This window comes from Thamnophis sirtalis, unplaced genomic scaffold, assembly GCF_051295495.1.
Source record: "Thamnophis sirtalis isolate CommonGarterSnake01/CBP01778 unplaced genomic scaffold, rThaSir2_p1.2 scaffold_2, whole genome shotgun sequence".
Lineage (NCBI taxonomy): Eukaryota > Metazoa > Chordata > Lepidosauria > Squamata > Natricidae > Thamnophis > Thamnophis sirtalis.
The window spans coordinates 100,606,634-100,625,758 of NW_028261382.1; the positions used below are offsets into that span (position 1 = coordinate 100,606,634).

Sequence of the window (19,125 nt, forward strand, 5' to 3'; positions counted from 1 at the left end):
GCCAGCTGTGACGGTGTCTGGCCTCTGTGTTCTTTGGCAGCCTGGCTCCCTATGACCACTGACGCTTCCCTGCATAATTGCTCTTCCCCGTGATTTTGCATGGCTGCCTGGAGAACTCTGGGAGCTGAAATCTACAAGCTTTAAAGTTGCCAAGTTTGGACAGCGGCCCCCAACCTTTGAGGCTTGGCGGCCTGGCTTGGTGGGAGAGGGGGACCGGACCATATGAGGGATGAGCTGGGGTGCATGCAGCTGGCATGGGACTGTGTGAGGGCATGTGTGCCAGTCCATCCCGTTGTGTGGCCCGGTTCTGAATAAGCCATGGCCCACTAGAGGGGATTGGGAACCCCTGGTTCAGCGGACACATTTTTGAAAAGTTAACTTTGCTTTTGATCTGCTCTTAGTGCTAAGCAAATTGCCCCAATGAGGAAGGAAGGAGGAAAGGAAGGGGGAAAGGAAAGAGAGAAGGAGAAAAGAAAGGAGGGAAGGAAGGAGGTAAGGAGAGAAGGAGGGAAGGGGAAGGAGGGAGGGAAGGAAGGGGAGTAGGAGAGAAGAAACGAGGGAAGGAAGGAGGGAATGTAGGAGAGAAGGAAGGGAGAAAGGAAGGAGGGAAGGAGAGAAGGAGAGAAGAAAGGAGGGAGGGAAGGGGGAAGGAGGGAGGGAAGGAAGGGGAGTAGGAGAGAAGAAACGAGGGAAGGAAAGAGGGAAGGAAGGAGGGAATGTAGGAGAGAAGGAAGGGGGAAGGAAGGAGGAAAGGAAGGGGGAAAGGAAGGAGAGAAGGAGAAAAGAAAGGAGGGAAGGAAGGAAGGAGGGAAGGGGAGGGAAGGGGGAAGGAGGGAGGGAAGGAAGGGGAGTAGGAGAGAAGAAACGAGGGAAGGAAAGAGGGAAGGAAGGAGGGAATGTAGGAGAGAAGGAAGGGGGAAGGAAGGAGGAAAGGAAGGGGGAAAGGAAGGAGAGAAGGAGAAAAGAAAGGAGGGAAGGAAGGAAGGAGGGAAGGAGAGAAGGAGGGAAGGGGGAAGGAGGGAGGGAGGGAAGGGGAGTAGGAGAGAAGAAACGAGGGAAGGAAAGAGGGAGGGAGGGAAGAAGAAGTAGGACCGTTGTAAGATAAGATGGATCTATGGGATGATAAAAAAGCAATCTTCAAGTATATTGTCAACAGTAGGGAAAAATTGTTATAAATACATATTATTAATAACAGTTATGAGATCATATAATTGTGAATGTATATATGAAATTGATAAAATAAAATAAATTTTTTTAAAAAAATTGCCCCAATGAAACAATGTCCCCATTCTATGCAAAGTATGCGGAGATCTTGTGAGATTCAGAGAGAGACCGGGGGGGGGGGGGGGGGAGAGAACGGGGAAGCTCAATGGAGCATTTCAAACCTTACTTGGTTATGCCTCCCATGTGGGGAAAGATTCAGATCTAGAACTGATTAGTCAACAATTTTAGTGTTTGCTGAGTTGGATGCGAATGCCGCGTTTCCTGCTATAAAACAGCAGCAGAGTCAACAGCCGTTTAGGACGGGCATCGGGGGCTGGAAATAGAGGAGAGGAGACCATATTTGCTGAGTTGGTGAGAGATCTTGTAGCAATGCAAACGTAAAACTCCCTGTGAGTTGGGACCCAGGCCAAGCTTTGCTCTGGCCTCCTCCCGATTGGCTTGGACTCCCCTGGGGGGAAGGGGATAAAACCGAGGCTGGTCAGAGGGAGGCCCAGGGCTCACCTGAAGCACCTGCGGTTGGAAAGAAAGAAGCTCTCCTTGTTCACCCTCCAGGAAGGACTTCCAGCCCTCTGGACATCGCCAAGAGACCGAAGGAGGTGAGTGGCAGGTCTCCATGGCCAGTCTTGGTGCTCAGGTGTGTGGAGTAGAGGCAGCCAGCTGCTCATGCCACGCCCTCCCTGATCTCTCCCCTCCTCGCTTGCAGGATGAAGCTCATCGTCTGGGGGGCTCTGGTGGCCACGACCCTCCTGGCAGGCCCTGCAGCAGCTCAGAGTTGCAGACCCCTACCTAAAGGTAAGAGGCACCGGAGCAGCCGCGCGTGCTGCGTATACGTAGATATAGTGACACCCCTGGCCATTTCCAAGTCCCCTCATGGTCTCCTCTTAGAGAGCAGCAGCCGGCAAAAGTGCTTCTTCAAAAGGCAGCTGGACTTTCGCCTGGATGCCGTTTCGCTTCTCCTCAAATGGAACTGAAGAAGCTTCTTGGATGAGAAGCGAAACACCTTCAAAGGAAAAACTCAAGAAAGTCCTGTTGCCTCTTGGGAAAAAAGCTCCTTTGGGACAACCAGGACCCGGAGGACGGAGAATCTCCAGAGGCCTTCAGCAGCCTCCAACGTATCTGGGGCCGTGCCCGGTTGCTTGGAAGGAAGAAGGGGGAAGGAAGGGTCTGCCTTGGGAGACCAGGGGCTCCGGCTTGCGTGTTTCCTCCACAAAGTGGGCACTTTGGCCCTTTCGTTTCCATTGGTGGCACAGTGGCCAGAATGCAGTCCTGCAGGCTAACTCTGCCCAGTGCCAGGAGTTCGATCCTCTATATAGAATAGAATAGAGCTGGAAGGACCTTGGAGATCTTCTAGTCCAGGTATAGGACAACCTATACCATCTCAGACAAGTGGCTGTCTAGTCTCTTCTTAAAAACTTCCATTGATGGAAGCACCCACAACTTCTGGTGGCAAGCTGTTCCAATGGTTAATCGTCCTCACTGTTAGGAAGTTTCTCCGTAGTTCTAAGTTGCTTCTGTCCTTGATTAGTTTCCACCCATTGATTCATGACCTGCCCTTGGGGGCTTTGGAGAATAACTTGACTCCCTCTTTTGGGGGGCAGCCCCTGAGATATTGGAAGGCTGCTGTTTTTAGACTAGCCAGACCCCAAACCTGCAGCCATTCTTCCTATGGTTTAGTCTCCAGGCCTTCGATCATCTTAGTTGCTCTTCTATGAACTTTTTCCAAAGTCTCAACATTCTTTTATACTATGGCAACCAAAATTGGTTACAGTTCTCCAGGTGTGGCCCTGAGCCTCCCATCCTTCTGAGGTGGCTAAAATGAGGGCCCAGATAGTTGGAGGCAATAGGCTGACTCTGTAAAGCACTTAGAGAGGGTAGTAAAAGCCCTGGGAAGCGACGTATACGTCTAAGGGCTAGTTCTATTGGAGTTATGGATGCTCCATCACTGGAGGCTTTCCAAAAACAGGTTAGACAACCATTTGACCTATTTGAGCAGAGGGTTAGACTAGAACAGTGTTTCCCAACCTTGTCAACTTGAAGATGTCCGGACTTCAACTCCCAGAATTCCCCAGCCAGCGAATGCTGGCTGGGGAATTCTGGGAGTTGAAGTCCAGACATCTTCAAGTTGACAAGGTTGGGAAACACTGGACTAGAAGACCTCCAAGGCCCCCTCCAGCCCTGGGATTCTAGGTTCCTTCTCGGACGTACCTTCTATGGTTTCCTATTCCACAGCCTTTGGGTGCCCCCGGAGAGAACTGGGGAGATCAATTTAGACTGGAAACTGGGGGTGGGGGTGGGGAATGGCACTTCAGGCCACCTGGACCCTTTGCCCTCCCGCGTCTGCCCACCGGCTGCAGTTCCATCGCCCAGGAGGCCTCCGGTGGAGCAACCTTCCATACCGATTGTGCCTGTATTTATACCTAGGGGCAGATCTCACCGGTCAGAATGAAACCCTGCTCAATGGCTACTCTGTTGGGGTCTCATGGAAACTGTGGTGATGATGCCCAGTTCTTCGCATGCCAATTTGCAGCCAAGTGGGGAGGGAGGAAGAGGAGGCCAAGGAGGGGGTCATCCCTCCCTCAATAACAAAGACACGGAGAGCTGCGCTGAGCCCCCTTCCCTCCGCCCCTTTCACAGCCTTCAAACCTCACCCCCCCAGCTCCCGCAGAAAGGGTGATCTTGTGGCTCTCCTCCTCCTCCTCCTCCTCCTCCTCCTCCTCCTCCTCCTCCTCCTCCTCCTTCCTCTTCTTCTTCCTCTTCCTCTTCTCCTCCTCCTCCTCCTCCTTTTTCTCCTTCTCCCCATCACCTTCTCCTCCATTCTCTCCTGCAGGTGTAGACGGCAGAAACCTGGCCTTAGGGAAGCCGGCCAGCCAGTCTTCCATCCATTCCCATGACATAATTGGGTCAGCAGACAAAGCCGTGGATGGGAGCTGCATTGGGGATTGGTACCAAAAGTCCTGCACCCACACCAAAAATGAGAAAAACCCCTGGTGGTTGGTGGACCTCGGGAAGTCTCATAAAATCTCGGTGGTGGTGGTGAAAAACCGGCAGGACTGCTGTGGCGAAAGGCTGTTTGAAGCGGAGGTCCGCTTAGGAGACTCTCTGGAGGACCATGGAAGAGCCAATCCCCTGTAAGTCGCTTTGAGTCATCCCCAGCTGGGGTCCTCCGTGTAATTAGGGCATTGACGGAAGAGACAGAATCCACAGCCAGAGCAGGTGACTTTGGGGTGCTGTTGAGATGCCGACTTTGTCCTGGGGACCAAGGTGTCCTGAGTCCATTGGTGTGGAGATTGTGAGATCACCTCCCTCCTTGCTCCCCCAAGAGACGGGGAAAGAACTGATACCAACTGGCTAAGTTGTGGTCTCAATTGTTGGGGTGGGGGACGGGACTGTGTGAATATTGCTGTCAACAGTGACGTGCAGTCAGAGGAGGCAGGGGAGAAGAGCCTCACCACTGTCATCATGAAAAGAAAAAATAAATAAAAGGAAATAAAAGGCTGAGGTATTTGCTGCCAGAGTCACAGTGGATGACTCGGCTTAGTGCTTAACTGTTTAAAAAAGCCTCTAAAAAGCGCCAATCAAAGAACCACACCCCGGGGAATCCCCTCAATAGCTCTTCCCACTCGGTCAATATCTCCAATTAATCGGAATATCAGAGGCACAAGGGAGGCCCAACACGAGAGGCAGCGGAGATCGCGAGGTCTGGACAGCTGCTGAAATGGGGCTGCCCTGGAAGAGTCGAGGGGGGGTGTTGTGTCCTCAGGGTGAGCTTGGGGTGACCAGCAGGACAGCTCTCCTAACGTGACCTCTCTTGCCCCACAGCTGTGGGATTATCCTGAACACCAGCCGAGGCTCCATCACCACCGTCTACTGCAACGGGAAGCAAGGCCGCTACATCAGTGTCCACTTACCCGGGAAGGAGTACTTGACCATCTGTGAACTGGAGGCCTATGGCCCCAAGTAGAGAAGCCACGCCTTGAATGGGGGGGGGAATCAATGCTCCAATGAAATGCCAATTTATCTCCCAAAATCCAAATAAATGGGCTACTAAGATGCATTCTTGGATTTCCTCTGATACTTGGTCATCCAAGGGAGGGGAGATCCCCCCCCCTTTTTCTGCAATTGGCAGGGCGCCTGCTGGTGAACTAGAGAGAAAACCCTTTGTGGGAGGTGGGCGTTTCAGTGTATCCCCACCACAGACCCTGTCTGTTGTCCCCAGCAGGAACCCAGAATTCGCATTAACAGAGGGGACCTTGTAGGTCATCTAGTCCAACCCCCCACCCAAGCAGGAAACCCTACACCATCTCTGATAGATGGTAATGCAGTCTCTTCTTGAAAGCCTCCAGGGATGAAGCTCCCACAACTTCCGAAGGCAAATTCTGTTCCATTGGCTGATTGTTCTCCCTGTCAGGAAATTCCTCTTTATTTCCAAGTTGAATCTCTCCTTGGTCGGTTTCCATCCATTCTTCCTTGTCTGGTCTTCGGGTGCTTTGGAGAATAGCTTGACCCCTTTCTCCTCTCTGTGGCAGCCCCTCAAATATTGGAAGGCTGCTATTGTGTCTCCCCTGGTCCTTCTCTTCCCTAGACTAGCCAGGCCCAGTTCCTGCAACCGTTCATCGTAGGCTTTAGCCTCCGGTCCCCTCATCATCCTGGTTGCTCTTCTCCGCCCTCTTTCCAGAGTCTCCACATCTTCTTTATGGTGTGGTGACCAAAACTGGATGCAGGACTCCAGGTGTGGCCTTCCTAAGGCTTTATAGAGAGTCCTTCAGTCCTTTCTGTTGACAACTGTTTCCCCAGCCTTAATGGCAACTTTCCCACGATTGGTATAAGATGGGTGGCTATATAAATGTTTTAAATAAATACAGAAAACTCAACTGGACAAACATTTCTATGATGACACATTGACCAGTCTTGCAGGTGCCACACAATACCGTTGATGCCACAGAGAGCTATGGCACACATGCACTCACACACAAATCTTGCAATTGTGCACACAAAGGCCCTGAGCTCACCTGTCCCTTCTCTTAAAAAACTCATCGCGACCAAAGCAGTTTCCATGCTGTAACCAGGCCTGAAACCAGACTGAAAGGAGTCCAGATAATCGGTTTCATCCAAGGACCGCCAGAGTTGAAAGGCCACCACTTTCTCAGGATTTATAGCTTTAATAGATCTGGGTTCTCGTTTTTCTCTGTAGCTTACACCTCCCACTGCACCTTCTTCTTTCTCAATTCCACCTACAGCTCCTTCTGCTTTTTCAGTCTCAGTTGTAGGTGCCTCCAGTAGTTGTGCCACAAAATCATCTTTCCCAGTTTTCTCAGCCATTTCTCTAAAATATTCTGCATAGAAAGCTTCTGCCTTATCAATTGTATCTATCTTGTGTCTATCCTGCCATGTACATAATAGACCTTCTGGTATGAGCCATCTGTAATTAACACCTTTTTAAATCAGAACTTTAGTCAAAAATTGGTATTCTCTTCTCCTCTCTCCCACCTCTCTCGGAATTTGTTTGAGAACTACAATCTCCTTGCCTTTATATTCTAATTTTCTATCTCTCATTTTCTGTAGAATTTGTAATTTGATTGTTTTCTTAGTAAATCTTACATGAACTTCCCTTGGAAGAGCATTTCTCATTGCATATCTTGTATGTACTCGTCTATGCCATCCATCATCTTCTCTTGGGGTATCTCTAATACGTTTGTCAGAATCTTGGATATTATCTATACTAAGTTCTCTCCTTTTTCTTCTATGTTTTGAAATCTTAAGAAAAATTCAGACCTATCCATCTCCCATTTTAGTATTCCACTACTCTCCCTTTCCACGTCGCTCAGTCTACTGTCTAACTTCTCAGTTTTCTTCTCTCCTTCTTGAATTTCACCTTCAATGTTTTGAATCCTGTCTTCATATTTCATCATCCAGTTGTGCATATTTTCCATTTTTCCTTCCATTTTGTCAACTTTTTGTACTATGCTTTGATTTTGTTGTTCTATTGTCTCCATTCTTTTTTCTATACTCTCAGACTTCTTTACAATGGGGTCTAACGTATCATCCCTGCTATCAACTCCTGCTTGCAATTTCTGTATCGCTTGCATGTTTGCCTCAAAGTTTGCTCCTTTCTCTTTTTCTTGCTGAAGCATTGACCGTATTGACCTCTGACCTCCCACAGGTGAGGAGGCAGGGATTGTCGTCGTAGAGCCAACAGGAGTTACTTTTCTACTCATGCTCAACAAATTTTGAAGGTGAGAGGTTATAAATGCAATGAGAAAAGGGCATAAAAAGGGGGGGGGAGAGTGAAAATCTGACTTAAGAAAGAAGGTAAAGGAGAGAAAAAAAGAAGAGAGAGGGAGAGGGAAAAGAAAGAAAAAGAAAACTCTTCAGCCCAATTTGCTCAGAATTTAAGGCGAGCCATCCATTGATGTCCCAATATCTTCAAAAGGAAAAGAGTGCAGAAAGAAGACATAGGGTAAAAAAAAAGCAAAAAAAAGATACTTCAAGCCACAAAAAAAGGAAGGGGGGGAGTCAAAAAGTCAAAAGGAGTTTTAAAAAGTCAGTATCTCCCCAGCAAGATAATATAAAAATAATATAAAAACTGCCACCAAGCTAGAACAAATAAATTCAGTCTTTTTTCCCCCCTAAGATAAAAGTCTTTCCAAGGTCATTCTCAACTTCCTTTGCTGCTTTGTTATTTAGTCTGAGGTAGGATTCCAGCTAGTAAAAAGCTCCAGCTGCATAAATAAAGCCTGATTTTTTTCAGTCTGGTCAATCAGTTTACAGGGGAAATTTTTGGTAACAATATTTCAAGAACACTGGATGGCAGTGTTAGCTTGTGTTAGCTTCTTAGCTTGCATCAACTCAGTACTAAAGCTTCCATTTAAACATTTTTTTTAAAAAAAGAAAGAATAACAAAAGTTACTAAACAGCACTCTTTGTCTTAACATTAGAAGTTTTAAACAGAAAGATCAGAGAAGAAGAAGAAATAAGAGGAATGAAAATTAAAAAAAGAAGAATATAAGCTACAAGCATTTGCAGATGATTTAGTTTTTATTCTTGAAGATCCACTAGCAGATTCAAATTACAAGTAAGGTTAAATATTTGGGGATATATTTATCACCTAGATGCAGTACTCTCAAAAGGGACAATTATACTAGACTAAAACAACAAATCGCGACTGACTTGATGAAATGGGAAAATTTACAACTATCAATGATGGGAAGAATTTCTACAATTAAAATAAACATTCTACTTAGAATTTTATACCTGTTCCAGACAATCCCAATCAGATTGGGTAAGGATTTTTTTCAAGACCTAAATAAAATAGTTTTGAAGTTTATTTGGCAAGGGAAAAAAGCTAGAATAAAACTTAAACTGTTACAAGATGCTAGATACTACCAAGCAACAAACTTGATGTGGATTAAGGAGTGGATAACACTAAAAAACTCTAGACTATTGAATGTAGAAGGTCATGATTCACTGTTGGGATGGCATGCTTTTTTATGGTATAAGGTAACTAAAGCACATTAGAAGACATTATATAAGGGAGGCTTTGTTATTAAACTGGGAAAAGGTTAAAAGATTACACCAGTTAAAAATTCCAGTCTGGATATCAACGAATGAAGCATTCTCATATCCAATAATATATAAAAAGGAACAAACAGTTAGATATGTTGAAATATTGAATGCCGAGGGTGAACTCAAATCTATCCAAGAGTTGAAACAAGAAGGGATAGAAATGAATTGGTATTCATATGTACAGATACAATCTAGATATAATGAAGATAGAAAATCAAAAGGTTTTTACAATAAAATGACCGAGTTAGATAAAATCTTAACAGGTACTGATGAAAAAGTAATTAAAAAACTATATGGATACTTATTGGAGGTTAAATTACAAGAAGAACAAGTTAAAGAAACTATGATAACTTGGGGGTGGGAATTTTAGGTATGGGATTGATTTAGAGAAATGACAGAAACTGTGGTCTCAAAACTATAAAATGACAATGTCTACTGCATATAGAGAAAATTTGTATAAGGGGTTTTACAGGTGGCATCTACCCCCTAGGAGAATTGCAAGAATGTCCAAGAATAAATCAGAAAAGTGTTGGAAATGTCACCAGATACCGGGCTCATATTACTACATGTGGTGGACTTGCATTGAAGCTAAAAGATACTGGACTAAAATCCACACGTGGTTGGAGAAAATGACACACAAACAAATAGACTTTAAACCAGAGGTCTTCTTATTGGGGATCATACCAGAAATCTATAATAAAGACTTAAAATATCTGATTGTAAACGTGTTAACAGCAGCCAGAATCGTATTTGCAAAAAACTGGAAAAATGGAACAATACCAAAACAGGAAGAAGTTATTCGAAAAATAATGGACTGTGCTGAAATGAGTAAATTGACATTTAAAATTAGAGAATAAGAAGATGAGCAATTTTATAAGATATGGGACTTATTTTATCAGTGGCTGGGGGGGAAAACTTGGAAATGAAAAATGTTTTACTCATGTTTTAACTGAAGGAGTTAAATGATAACACAATTATGCTGTGAAATAGATTAACAACGATACAATGAAAAACTGATACATCTATAAATTGAATACTTTAGGATTTTTTGTTTTAAAAAGGATAACAATGATTTTATGTATACTTGATAGAGGATTGGTGATATAATGTATAACCCTAAGAATATATTACAATGATATCTTCTTGTTGATAAATAATTCTAATAAGGGAATAATTAAAAATTGGTATATATATGTAGTGACTATTTAGAATATTTTGTTGAAAAATGAAGGAATAGGATTTCTGTTTAAATGTATGATGTACAAGGATAATAATGAACATAAGCATACCTGATAGTCGATTGGTGGAATTATGCATAATTGAAAACAGTGATATACAAATATAAATAGTTGGTTAAAAAAAAAATTCTATTAAATGGGATTATATAAAGGTATGCTGTTATCAAATAGATAATCAAGAATGTAAGGGTACTATGGTTTATTGGAAAAAAATAATACTAATTGTAATTAAACATATACTGTACAATGAAAGTGAGGTATTTAATTATACTAGATGAAAAATCTGTGATGGTAAATGTTATTCTCTGGGTTGAGTTCCAGGATGTTGCCTCCGGGGATGTGGACAAGGCCATTCGAGCTGTAAGTGCCTCCACCTGTATTCTGGACCCGTGTCCCTCCTGGCTGGTTGCCAACAGCAGGGAGGTGACACATGGCTGGATCCAGGCAGTCGTGACCGCCTCCCTTCGGGAGGGGCACTTCCCCGCCGCACTTAAAACGGCGGTGGTGAGACCCCTCCTGAAGAAACCATCCTTGGATCCAGCCATTTTAAACAACTATCGTCCTGTCTCCAACCTCCCCTTTATTGGGAAGGTTGTTGAGAAGGTGGTGGCCTTCCAGCTCCAACGGGCCTTGGAGGAAGCTAGCTATCTTGACCCCTTCCAGTCCGGCTTCAGACCTGGTTACAGCACAGAAACCGCTTTGGTCGCATTGACCGATGATCTCTGGAGGGCCAGAGATGGAGGCCATGCGTCCATCCTGGTTCTCCTTGACCTCTCAGCGGCTTTTGATACCATCGACCATGGTATCCTTCTGCGACAACTGCGGGAGGTGGGGGTGGGAGGCACTGTTTTGCAGTGGTTCTCCTCTTACCTCTCGGACAGGTCGCAATCGGTGTTGGTCGGGGGGCAGAGATCGTCCCTGAGGCCCCTAACATATGGGGTGCCACAGGGTTCGGTCTTATCCCCCCTACTATTTAACATATACATGAAACCGCTGGGCGAGATCATTCGGAGGCACAGGATAAAATACCACCAATACGCGGACGATACACAATTGTATCTGTCCGCCCCGTGCCAACTCAATGAAGCGGTGGACGTGATGAACCAGGGCCTTGAGGCCGTCAAGAGCTGAATGAGCGCTAACAAACTGGTACTCAACCCGGACAAGACCGAGTGGCTGTTGTGCTTCCCTCCCAATAATTTGGCCGATATTCCAACACTCAGGCTGGGGGGTCAAATTTTATACCCCTCAGACAGGGTTCGTAACTTAGGAGTCCTCCTGGATCCACAGCTGACTTTCGACCATCAGTTGTCGGCTGTGACCAGGGGGGCATTTGCCCAGGTTCGCCTGGTCCGTCAGTTACGGCCCTACCTGAACCGGGAGGCTCTCGCAACGGTCACTCGAGCCCTTGTGATCTCTAGGCTGGAATACTGCAATGGGCTCTACATGGGGTTGCCCTTGAAGAGCATCCGGCGACTGCAGTTAGTCCAGAATGCAGCCGCGCGAGTGATAGTGGGCGCACCGCGGTACGCCCACATTACACCCATCCTCCGCGAGCTGCACTGGCTACCTGTCGGTCTCCGGGTGCGCTTCAGGGTACTGATGACCACCTTTAAAGCACTCCATGGTAGTGGATCTGGATACTTGAGAGACCGCCTTCTGCCGATTACCTCCCTCCGACCGATTAGATCGCACAGGCTGGGCCTCCTCTGGATTCCATCCGCCAGTCAATGTCAACTGGCGACTACACGGAGGAGAGCCTTTTCTGTTGCAGCTCCGACCCTGTGGAACGACCTCCCCATTGAGATTCGTACCCTCACCACCATCCAGACCTTCCGCACAGCCCTCAAGACCTGGCTCTCCCAGCAGGCCTGGGGATAGGTTTCCAATTTACCCGCCCGAGTGTTGACAGTTGAATGCATGTTGTGGTTTACCATTTTATTTTGTTCACTTATTGTTTGTCTCTTGTTATTGCACCCCCTTTCCTCATGATTGTAAGCCGCCCTGAGTCCCCTCAGGGAGAAGGGCGGCCTATAAATCTTAATAAAATGTCCAAAAAATATATATATTCGAGAATATGAATGTAAAAACACTTGTAACCAAACGACATGCTTTATGTGATGATGCTTTTTTTGTCTTTTTTTAATTGTTGTGTGTGGTCTGTTTAATAAAAATAAAAAATTATATTAAAAAAAAAATCTTGGTGCTTCTTGTACTCCAGAAGAGACTGTAGAGAGCCGAGCTGGCGCAGTGGTTAAATGCAGCACTGCAGGCTACTTCAGCTGACTGCAATTCTGCAGTTCAGCTGTTCAAATCTCACCGGCTCAGGGTTGACTCAGCCTTCCATCCTTCCGAGGTGGGTAAAATGAGGACCCGGATTGTTGTTGGGGGCAAATATGCTGACTCTGTAAACCGCTTAGAGAGGGCTGAAAGCCCTATGAAGCGGTATATAAGTCTAACTGCTATTGCTGCTATTGTAATCACTTCTTACGTAATAGCACCTTTCAGGATTCGGAGGAAGCGAACTGGTTCTTTCAGCTACCAGAAATTGTGTTGATTTTGGAGGTGTGAGCATGAGTGGTTCTTGCAAAAAACAACATTCATGTTGCTCTTGGCTCACAGACAATGGTGAGGTTCTGATGTGGAAACCAGTTGGCCTCTGGCCAGGAAGAATATTATGTCCCTGTCCAGAAGAATCCCTGAACACGTGGAAAGAGGGGGGGGGATCCTGTAGAACGAGGGTTGTGTAACGTGTCCTAGTGTTTTCTGAGAGCTTATTGTGAGCTGGAGGGGAATGCAGAGATTCCTGCTAAAGAGCCGTGTATTGTCTTTGGCTATAGGAGAAGGCCAACCCCTGCTGGAGATGGGTCATCGTCATGGGGTTGAGAATACTGGAGAGAAGATCATGTTTGTTAAGTTGGTGGCAGATTTTGCAGCAAACCAAACCAAAAGGTCCACGTGAATTGGAAAAGAGGCCAACCTTAGCTCTGGCCTCCTGATTGGCTTGGACTTTGTGAGTCAGGTCAGTCCCACCTGGGGGGGAAGGGAATACAACCGAGGCTGGTCAGAGGGAGGTCCGCACTCACCTGAAGCATCTGCTGGTGGAAAGAAGCTCTCCTTGTTCACCCTCCAGGGAGGACTTCCAGCCCTCTGGACATCGCCAAGAGACCGAAAGAGGTGAGTGGCGGGGAAAGAAGGAAGAACCAACCACTGAGCGAGTTCTTGAAGGAGGGGTGGGTGGAATTATGGGATGGCCCGAGAAAGTGGGCAGATGAGAGAGAGACTTCAATAAACCCACCTTGATTTTTTCAATGGGACTGACATAAGCGTGTGGGGAAGGCCAGGTGAGGGAAGAGGCAGAGGAGCAATTTCTGGGACGCTCTTGATGGTCCTCTGGGAGAATGGAAGAACCTTGAAAGTGCCTCCAACATTCCTCTGGGTCTCCATGGCCAGTCCTGGTGCTCAGATGCCCTCCCTGATCTCTCCCCTCCTCGCTTGCAGGATGAAGCTCATCGTCTGGGGGGCTCTGCTGGCCACCACCCTCCTGGCAGGCCCTGCAGCAGCTCAGAGTTGCAGGCCTCCACCTGAAGGTAAGAACCACGTAAAGACCTTTGTGTGTTTGTGTGTGTGGCTATTGGGGTGGTCCTGCCATCTCAACATCCAGTCGTCCTCTCCCAGACTCTCCTCTTAGTCTTATACCACCACACTGCCTGCAACACTTCCCACGGTTGTTGCCTGAAGGGAACAAGGGCCACGAGACCCCCGAACCTCCCTCGTCTGTTCAACAGCCATTGTGAGACCTCCTTGGGAGCAGGGACTCCAGCGTGTATGTCTCCCAACAACCTCGGCCCTTGGCGTTCTGTTCTCCTGATGTGTGTTCTCGGTTTCTCTAACCCATCTCTAACCCATGCCCACACTTCAGAGCCTCCGGGGGGGCCCTGGGGGCACTTGCAGGGGAACAAGCCAATAGAAGATAAACTGGAGGAGGGGTGTCATTGCCCCCAGCACTTCAGGCCAGCCGGATATTTCCTCTCCCTAATCTGTCCGGTGGCTGTGAACCAATCACTCGGGTGGTAACATCACAGGGTAAAAGGCCACTTGATGTAGATCTCTTTGAATCTACTGTGATGAGGTCCGGATCTTCTCTGGGAGTGGAAGAAAAGGAGCCCAAGGGGTTCCTCCCCCAAGAGCAAAGGAAGGTAGCATTGCCCTTAGCTCACTTCTTTCAACCCATTTCCCAGTCTTCAAAACTCACTCCTTGTGTCCCCAAAACATTGCTCTTGTGGCTTTGCACCTCTACTCCTCCTCTTCCTCCTCCTCCTCCCTTCCTCCTCCTCCTCCCCCTTCCTCCTTCTTCTCTTCCTCCTCCTCCTCCTCCTCCCCCCTTCCTCCTCCTCCTCCTCCCTTCCTCCTCCTTCTCTTCCTCCTCCTCCTCCCTTCCTCCTCCTCCTCCCTTCCTCCTCTTCCTCCTCCCTTCCTCCTCCTCCTCCTCCTCCTCCTCCTCCTCCTCCTCCTCCATCAGCTCCATTCCACAACCCCCCTCCCCTTCTAGCATTGATGTTCCCTAGTTGGGTCATGAAACGTCTGCAAGAAAACCACCAAGCTAAGAGAGCACCAAGGACCCCACAGTTCTCTTCCTCCTCCTCCTCCTCCTCCTCCTCCTCCTCCTCCTCCTCCTCCTCCTCTTCCTCCTCCTCCCTTCCTCCTCCTTCTCTTCCTCCTCCTCCTCCTCCCTTCCTCTTCCTTCTCTTCCTCCTCCTCCCCCCTTCCTCCTCCTCCTTCTCTTCCCCCCCCCTCCTCCTCCTCCTCCTCCTCCTCCTCCTCCTCCTCCCAACCATTCTCTGCTTGAAGGGTCTCCTCCATTCTTTCCTGCAGATTCAAAGCCAAAGAATTTGGCCTTAGGGAAGTCAGTCTTCCAGTCCTCCATCGACCACAATGGACCACCAGAGAAAGCTGTGGATGGGAACTGCAACGGGATATATAAGACTGGCTCCTGTACTCACACCGAACAAGAGAGAAATCCCTGGTGGTTGATGGACCTCGGGAAGTCTCATAAAAACTTGATGGTGGTGGTGAAAAACCGGCAGGACTGCTGTAACCAAAGGCTGTTTAAAGCGGAGGTCCGCTTAGGAGACTCTCTGCGGGACTATGGAACAGCCAACCCTCTGTAAGTCATCCCCAACTGGGGTCCTCCGTGTAATTAGGGCATTGACGGAAGAGACAGAATCCACAGACAGAGCAGGTGACTTTGGGGTGCTGTTGAGATGCCGACTTTGTCCTGGGGACCAAGGTGTCCTGAGTCCATTGGTGTGGAGATTGTGAGATCACCCCCCTCCTTGCTCCCCCAAGAGACGGGGAAAGAACTGATACCAACTGGCTACGTTGTGGCCTCAATTGTTGGGGGGACTGTGCGAACTCCACCTGATTGTTGATTTTTGCTATCATTTAAGTTGCAATCTAGAACATGGGTTCCTTCTGAACTGGGTAAAACACCCCCCAACAAGAGAGCAAAAGAAAGAAGTTCAGTTGTGGGGGAATAAATGGCTCAGGTTTCCCTTCTCTCTCTCTCGTTAGATCTGGGATTTTATTTATATGTTTATTTGAACTGATTAGCTGCCCAGGTGCAGTGGATGGATTTGGCCAAGGCAGCCATCCAGGTCAGGGAGAAAACTGGACAAATGCATGTGGCCCTTGATGACCACTGTAGTATTCTTCACAGCAGGACCAAAAATGACCGTAGCTGTAGGAGATGACCAGGCTGAGCCCGAGGGAGGGAGGGGAGGGGGTGTCAAAGACGTCTTGCATCCTTTCATGCCCACAAGAGATCCTAGACCAGCCCACCTTGAATTCTGCTGGCTTTTATCTACAGCCAGTTCGCTTTCAATGCACCTGCATAATCTTTGAACTCCACGGATCTCCTGATTTCTCATGCTTTCCGGCAGCATTCTTCAAGGCTGGTTTGAAAAAACTCAAGATGATGACCCTGAGAAAACAATGTTTTATTAAAAACCATTCCTTGGGGTGACCAGCAGGTGGGGGCCAGCAGGACAGCTCTCCTAACGTGACCTCTCTTGCCCCACAGCTGTGGGATTATCCTGGACAGCAGCCCAGGCTCTGTCTCCACCATCTCCTGCAACGGGACGCAAGGCCGCTACCTCAATGTCCACTTACCCAGGAAGGACGCCTTGACCATCTGTGAACTGGAGATCTACAGCCCCAAGTAGAGAAGCCACGCCTTGCATGGTGGGGGGGTTGATCAACACTCCACAAAATGCGAATTTATCTCCAAATAAATGATCTCCTAGGAGGCATTTGTAGGTTTCCTCTGTTTGTTCTTTGGTTAAAAGGGAGACCTTTGTATCTACGGAGGGAATTATTCCCTGATCCTCATCACTCCTCCTCCTTTCAGGTCATCTGATCTATGGATCCCCAGGAATCCCTGTGTGACCACTTTGTCCTTATTGGGACTCCTCAGAGAGGGATAGCTGTCAAGATTTCAACCTGTCCTGGGAACTGAACTCCCAGACTTTTGCATTTAAGATGACGACTGTGTGTATCTCTGGACGGATGGAAGGATGGAAGATTGGACGGATGGAAGGATTGATTATATATATATATGTGTATATGTGTATATGTGTATATGTGTATATGTGTATATGTGTATATGTGTATGTGTGTATGTGTGTATATGTGTATATGTGTATATGTGTATATGTGTATATGTGTATATGTGTATATATGTATATATGTATATAATGTATTGTGTCACAACCCCTGGTATGCCCAAATATGGGAGGAAGCTTACTGCATCCTTTCTCTGTCTATCGGCTCGTCACAAGAGACCATCACGACAGAAAGCCCTTATTTTTACTGTTGCCTCTGTTACATTTGTGTTGCATTTGTGCTGATAAATAAATAAAGGGAGACTAGTATAGATCTATTTCGAGCTATTTAGCTCTCATCAGCTAGCCATACCCTTACTGGGAATCGAACCTGGGCTGTGTTACATATCAGGCAGTTATATTAGCCACTAAGCCACAGGCTCTCTTCCCTTATCAGCTGGGCCAGGGAAATAGGTATGTATTGTGTCACAACCCCTGGTATGCCCAAATATGGGAGGAAGCTAACTGCTTCCTTTCTCTGTCTATCGGCTCGTCACAAGAGACCATCACGACAGAAAGCCATTATTTTTACTGTTGCCTCTGTTACATTTGTGTTGCATTTGTGCTGATAAATAAATAAAGTTCGGAAGTGGGAGCTCGTGTGGGGCACTTCTGTGCATGCACAGAGCATCCGTGATGACATCTGGGCGGGTGGGCGGAGCCTCCCACTGCTGCTACCGGTTTGCCTGAACGGGGTCGAACCGGCGGAATGCCACTTCTGGACCGACACAAGGGCAGTGGAGAGCCAAGGATGCCTGGAGGATTGCAGGGGGTCTCTGGGGTGGGCAGGGCCTTTGGGTCAGTCCAGGGAGACCAAGGAAGTCCCTCAGTTCTTTGTCCGTTCTCTTCCCCCCCCCCGGGCACATGTGAGACGATAGTGGTCTTACAGTGTTTGAGGGGCTGCCACAGAGAAGGGAGGGGAAGGTCCACCTATTCTCCAGAGCACTTCAGATCAGGACAAGAAGCAACAGGTGGAAACTCATCAAGGAGAGAAACAACCTGAAACTAAGGAGAAAGTTCCTGACAGTGAGGACAATGAATCAGAGGAAAGAAGCCTCCAGAGGTTGTGGATGCTTCATCCCTGGAGGCTTTCAGGAAGAGGCTGGCCAGGTCTTTGTCTGGAATGCTATTGAGGAGGGGGAGCAGGGGGACAGACTAGAAAACCCCCCACACTGTTATTCCTTCACTTTACTCTTCCAAACATTTAATCCATTGACCACCAGGGGGCCTCAAGGATCAACAAAACCAAGCGTACTCTCCAGGAGAGCAGGGGGGGGTCATGCCAGCCCCCTCCCCACACAAGGGCAAGACTTAACACAACCTCTGAATGCCTGTCAGGGTTCCAAAAAACACCCCCAATGAAATAAAACCCCGAGGCTTGTGTTTCCTCAAAGCTCCAATTTATTAGAGATGTTGGCACAAGATGGCTGGCAATACTTCTCCTTGCAAATCTGAGGGGGGGTGGGCTCCATGTGCCCTCCTGATGGAGCTTCAGAGCATCGGAGAGAGCTAGAATGAAGACTAGATAAAGAGAACTAGAATAAAACATGAAGGGGAGCTTGGCCAGGGAGCTCAAAGATCTCTGAGAGTGGGAAGCCACCTGTGTCATCTTCACAGGACAACGGCATGTCTGGGGTCACCTGTGATCGAGTTCAGATCAATGTTCCCCCTAAGCTGCGTGGGTGCACCACTCAGATATGACAGTTGTAGAGGGCTGAATCATACAGTTTATTCCTATCGCTGTTCCAGGAGACGCCAGAGTCGAAGAAAAAGAACTGGAAAAAAATCACGAAATATTGTGATCTGGCCATTGCAACTACATGGCTATGGATGAAACATGTAACAGTGATACACATTGTCATTGGGGCACTTGGTACCATGTCCAAGAATGTTACAAAACACATAAAGAAATTGCAGCTTCCTGCAATAGCACCAGTGGAAAACTGCAAAAAGCTGCACTACTAGGCTCATTATAAATTTTAAGAAGATGCTTAGTTGATACCTAAGACGCTGGCAGCAACCCTTTTCAACCATTATTTGTGACACATCATTAAATGTTCAGTTGACTGAGTTTCACGTTTAATGAATAAAAGAAATAATAATAACAAATCTCTCAAAATGTGCCAAACAAGAAAAAGGTCAAGGTTTTTCATTTATCTTTTTCAATGGTATTGTGCTAGACTGGGCTTTTATAATCTCATTTTTCAGAATTTTCCCAAACTTCTTGTGTTATTTTCCCCTTTAAGATTCAAAGGGATTTCCCCTTTGATGCTTCCTAAGCTCCCTCTAAGTTTAAGTTTAATAAATTTATATGCCGCCCAATCCCGAAGGACTCCGGGCGGCTTACATAAAAGACAATTTAAAAAGTATTAAAAAGTTTTAAACGTAAAAGACAAAGCAGGTTAAAACACAACACTCACTCAACCGTAGTGGGGCTG

The 19,125-nt window shown here is 47.2% G+C and overlaps 2 protein-coding genes across 2 annotated transcripts in view; both read left to right on the forward strand.

Annotated features, from left to right (window-relative positions):
• Positions 1–1,736: 1,736 nt before the first annotated feature.
• LOC106545561 (uncharacterized) overlaps positions 1,737–19,125 on the forward strand; it is an 89,716-nt gene continuing 72,327 nt past the window's right edge. Inside the window, exons 1-3 of the mRNA XM_087703526.1 lie at positions 1,737–1,820; positions 1,928–2,016; positions 4,052–4,352. Of these exons, the coding sequence (XP_087559652.1) occupies positions 1,929–2,016; positions 4,052–4,352 (389 nt within the window). The 5' untranslated portion in view covers positions 1,737–1,820; position 1,928. The remainder of the gene's footprint in view (positions 1,821–1,927; positions 2,017–4,051; positions 4,353–19,125) is intronic.
• On the forward strand, positions 12,919–16,336 carry LOC148049040 (fucolectin-like). The gene is made up of 4 exons (XM_087706583.1): positions 12,919–13,202; positions 13,527–13,615; positions 14,901–15,192; positions 16,108–16,336. Exons 2-4 carry the CDS (start codon positions 13,528–13,530, stop codon positions 16,247–16,249), a joined length of 522 nt encoding a protein of 173 aa, XP_087562709.1. The 5' UTR covers positions 12,919–13,202; position 13,527; the 3' UTR covers positions 16,250–16,336.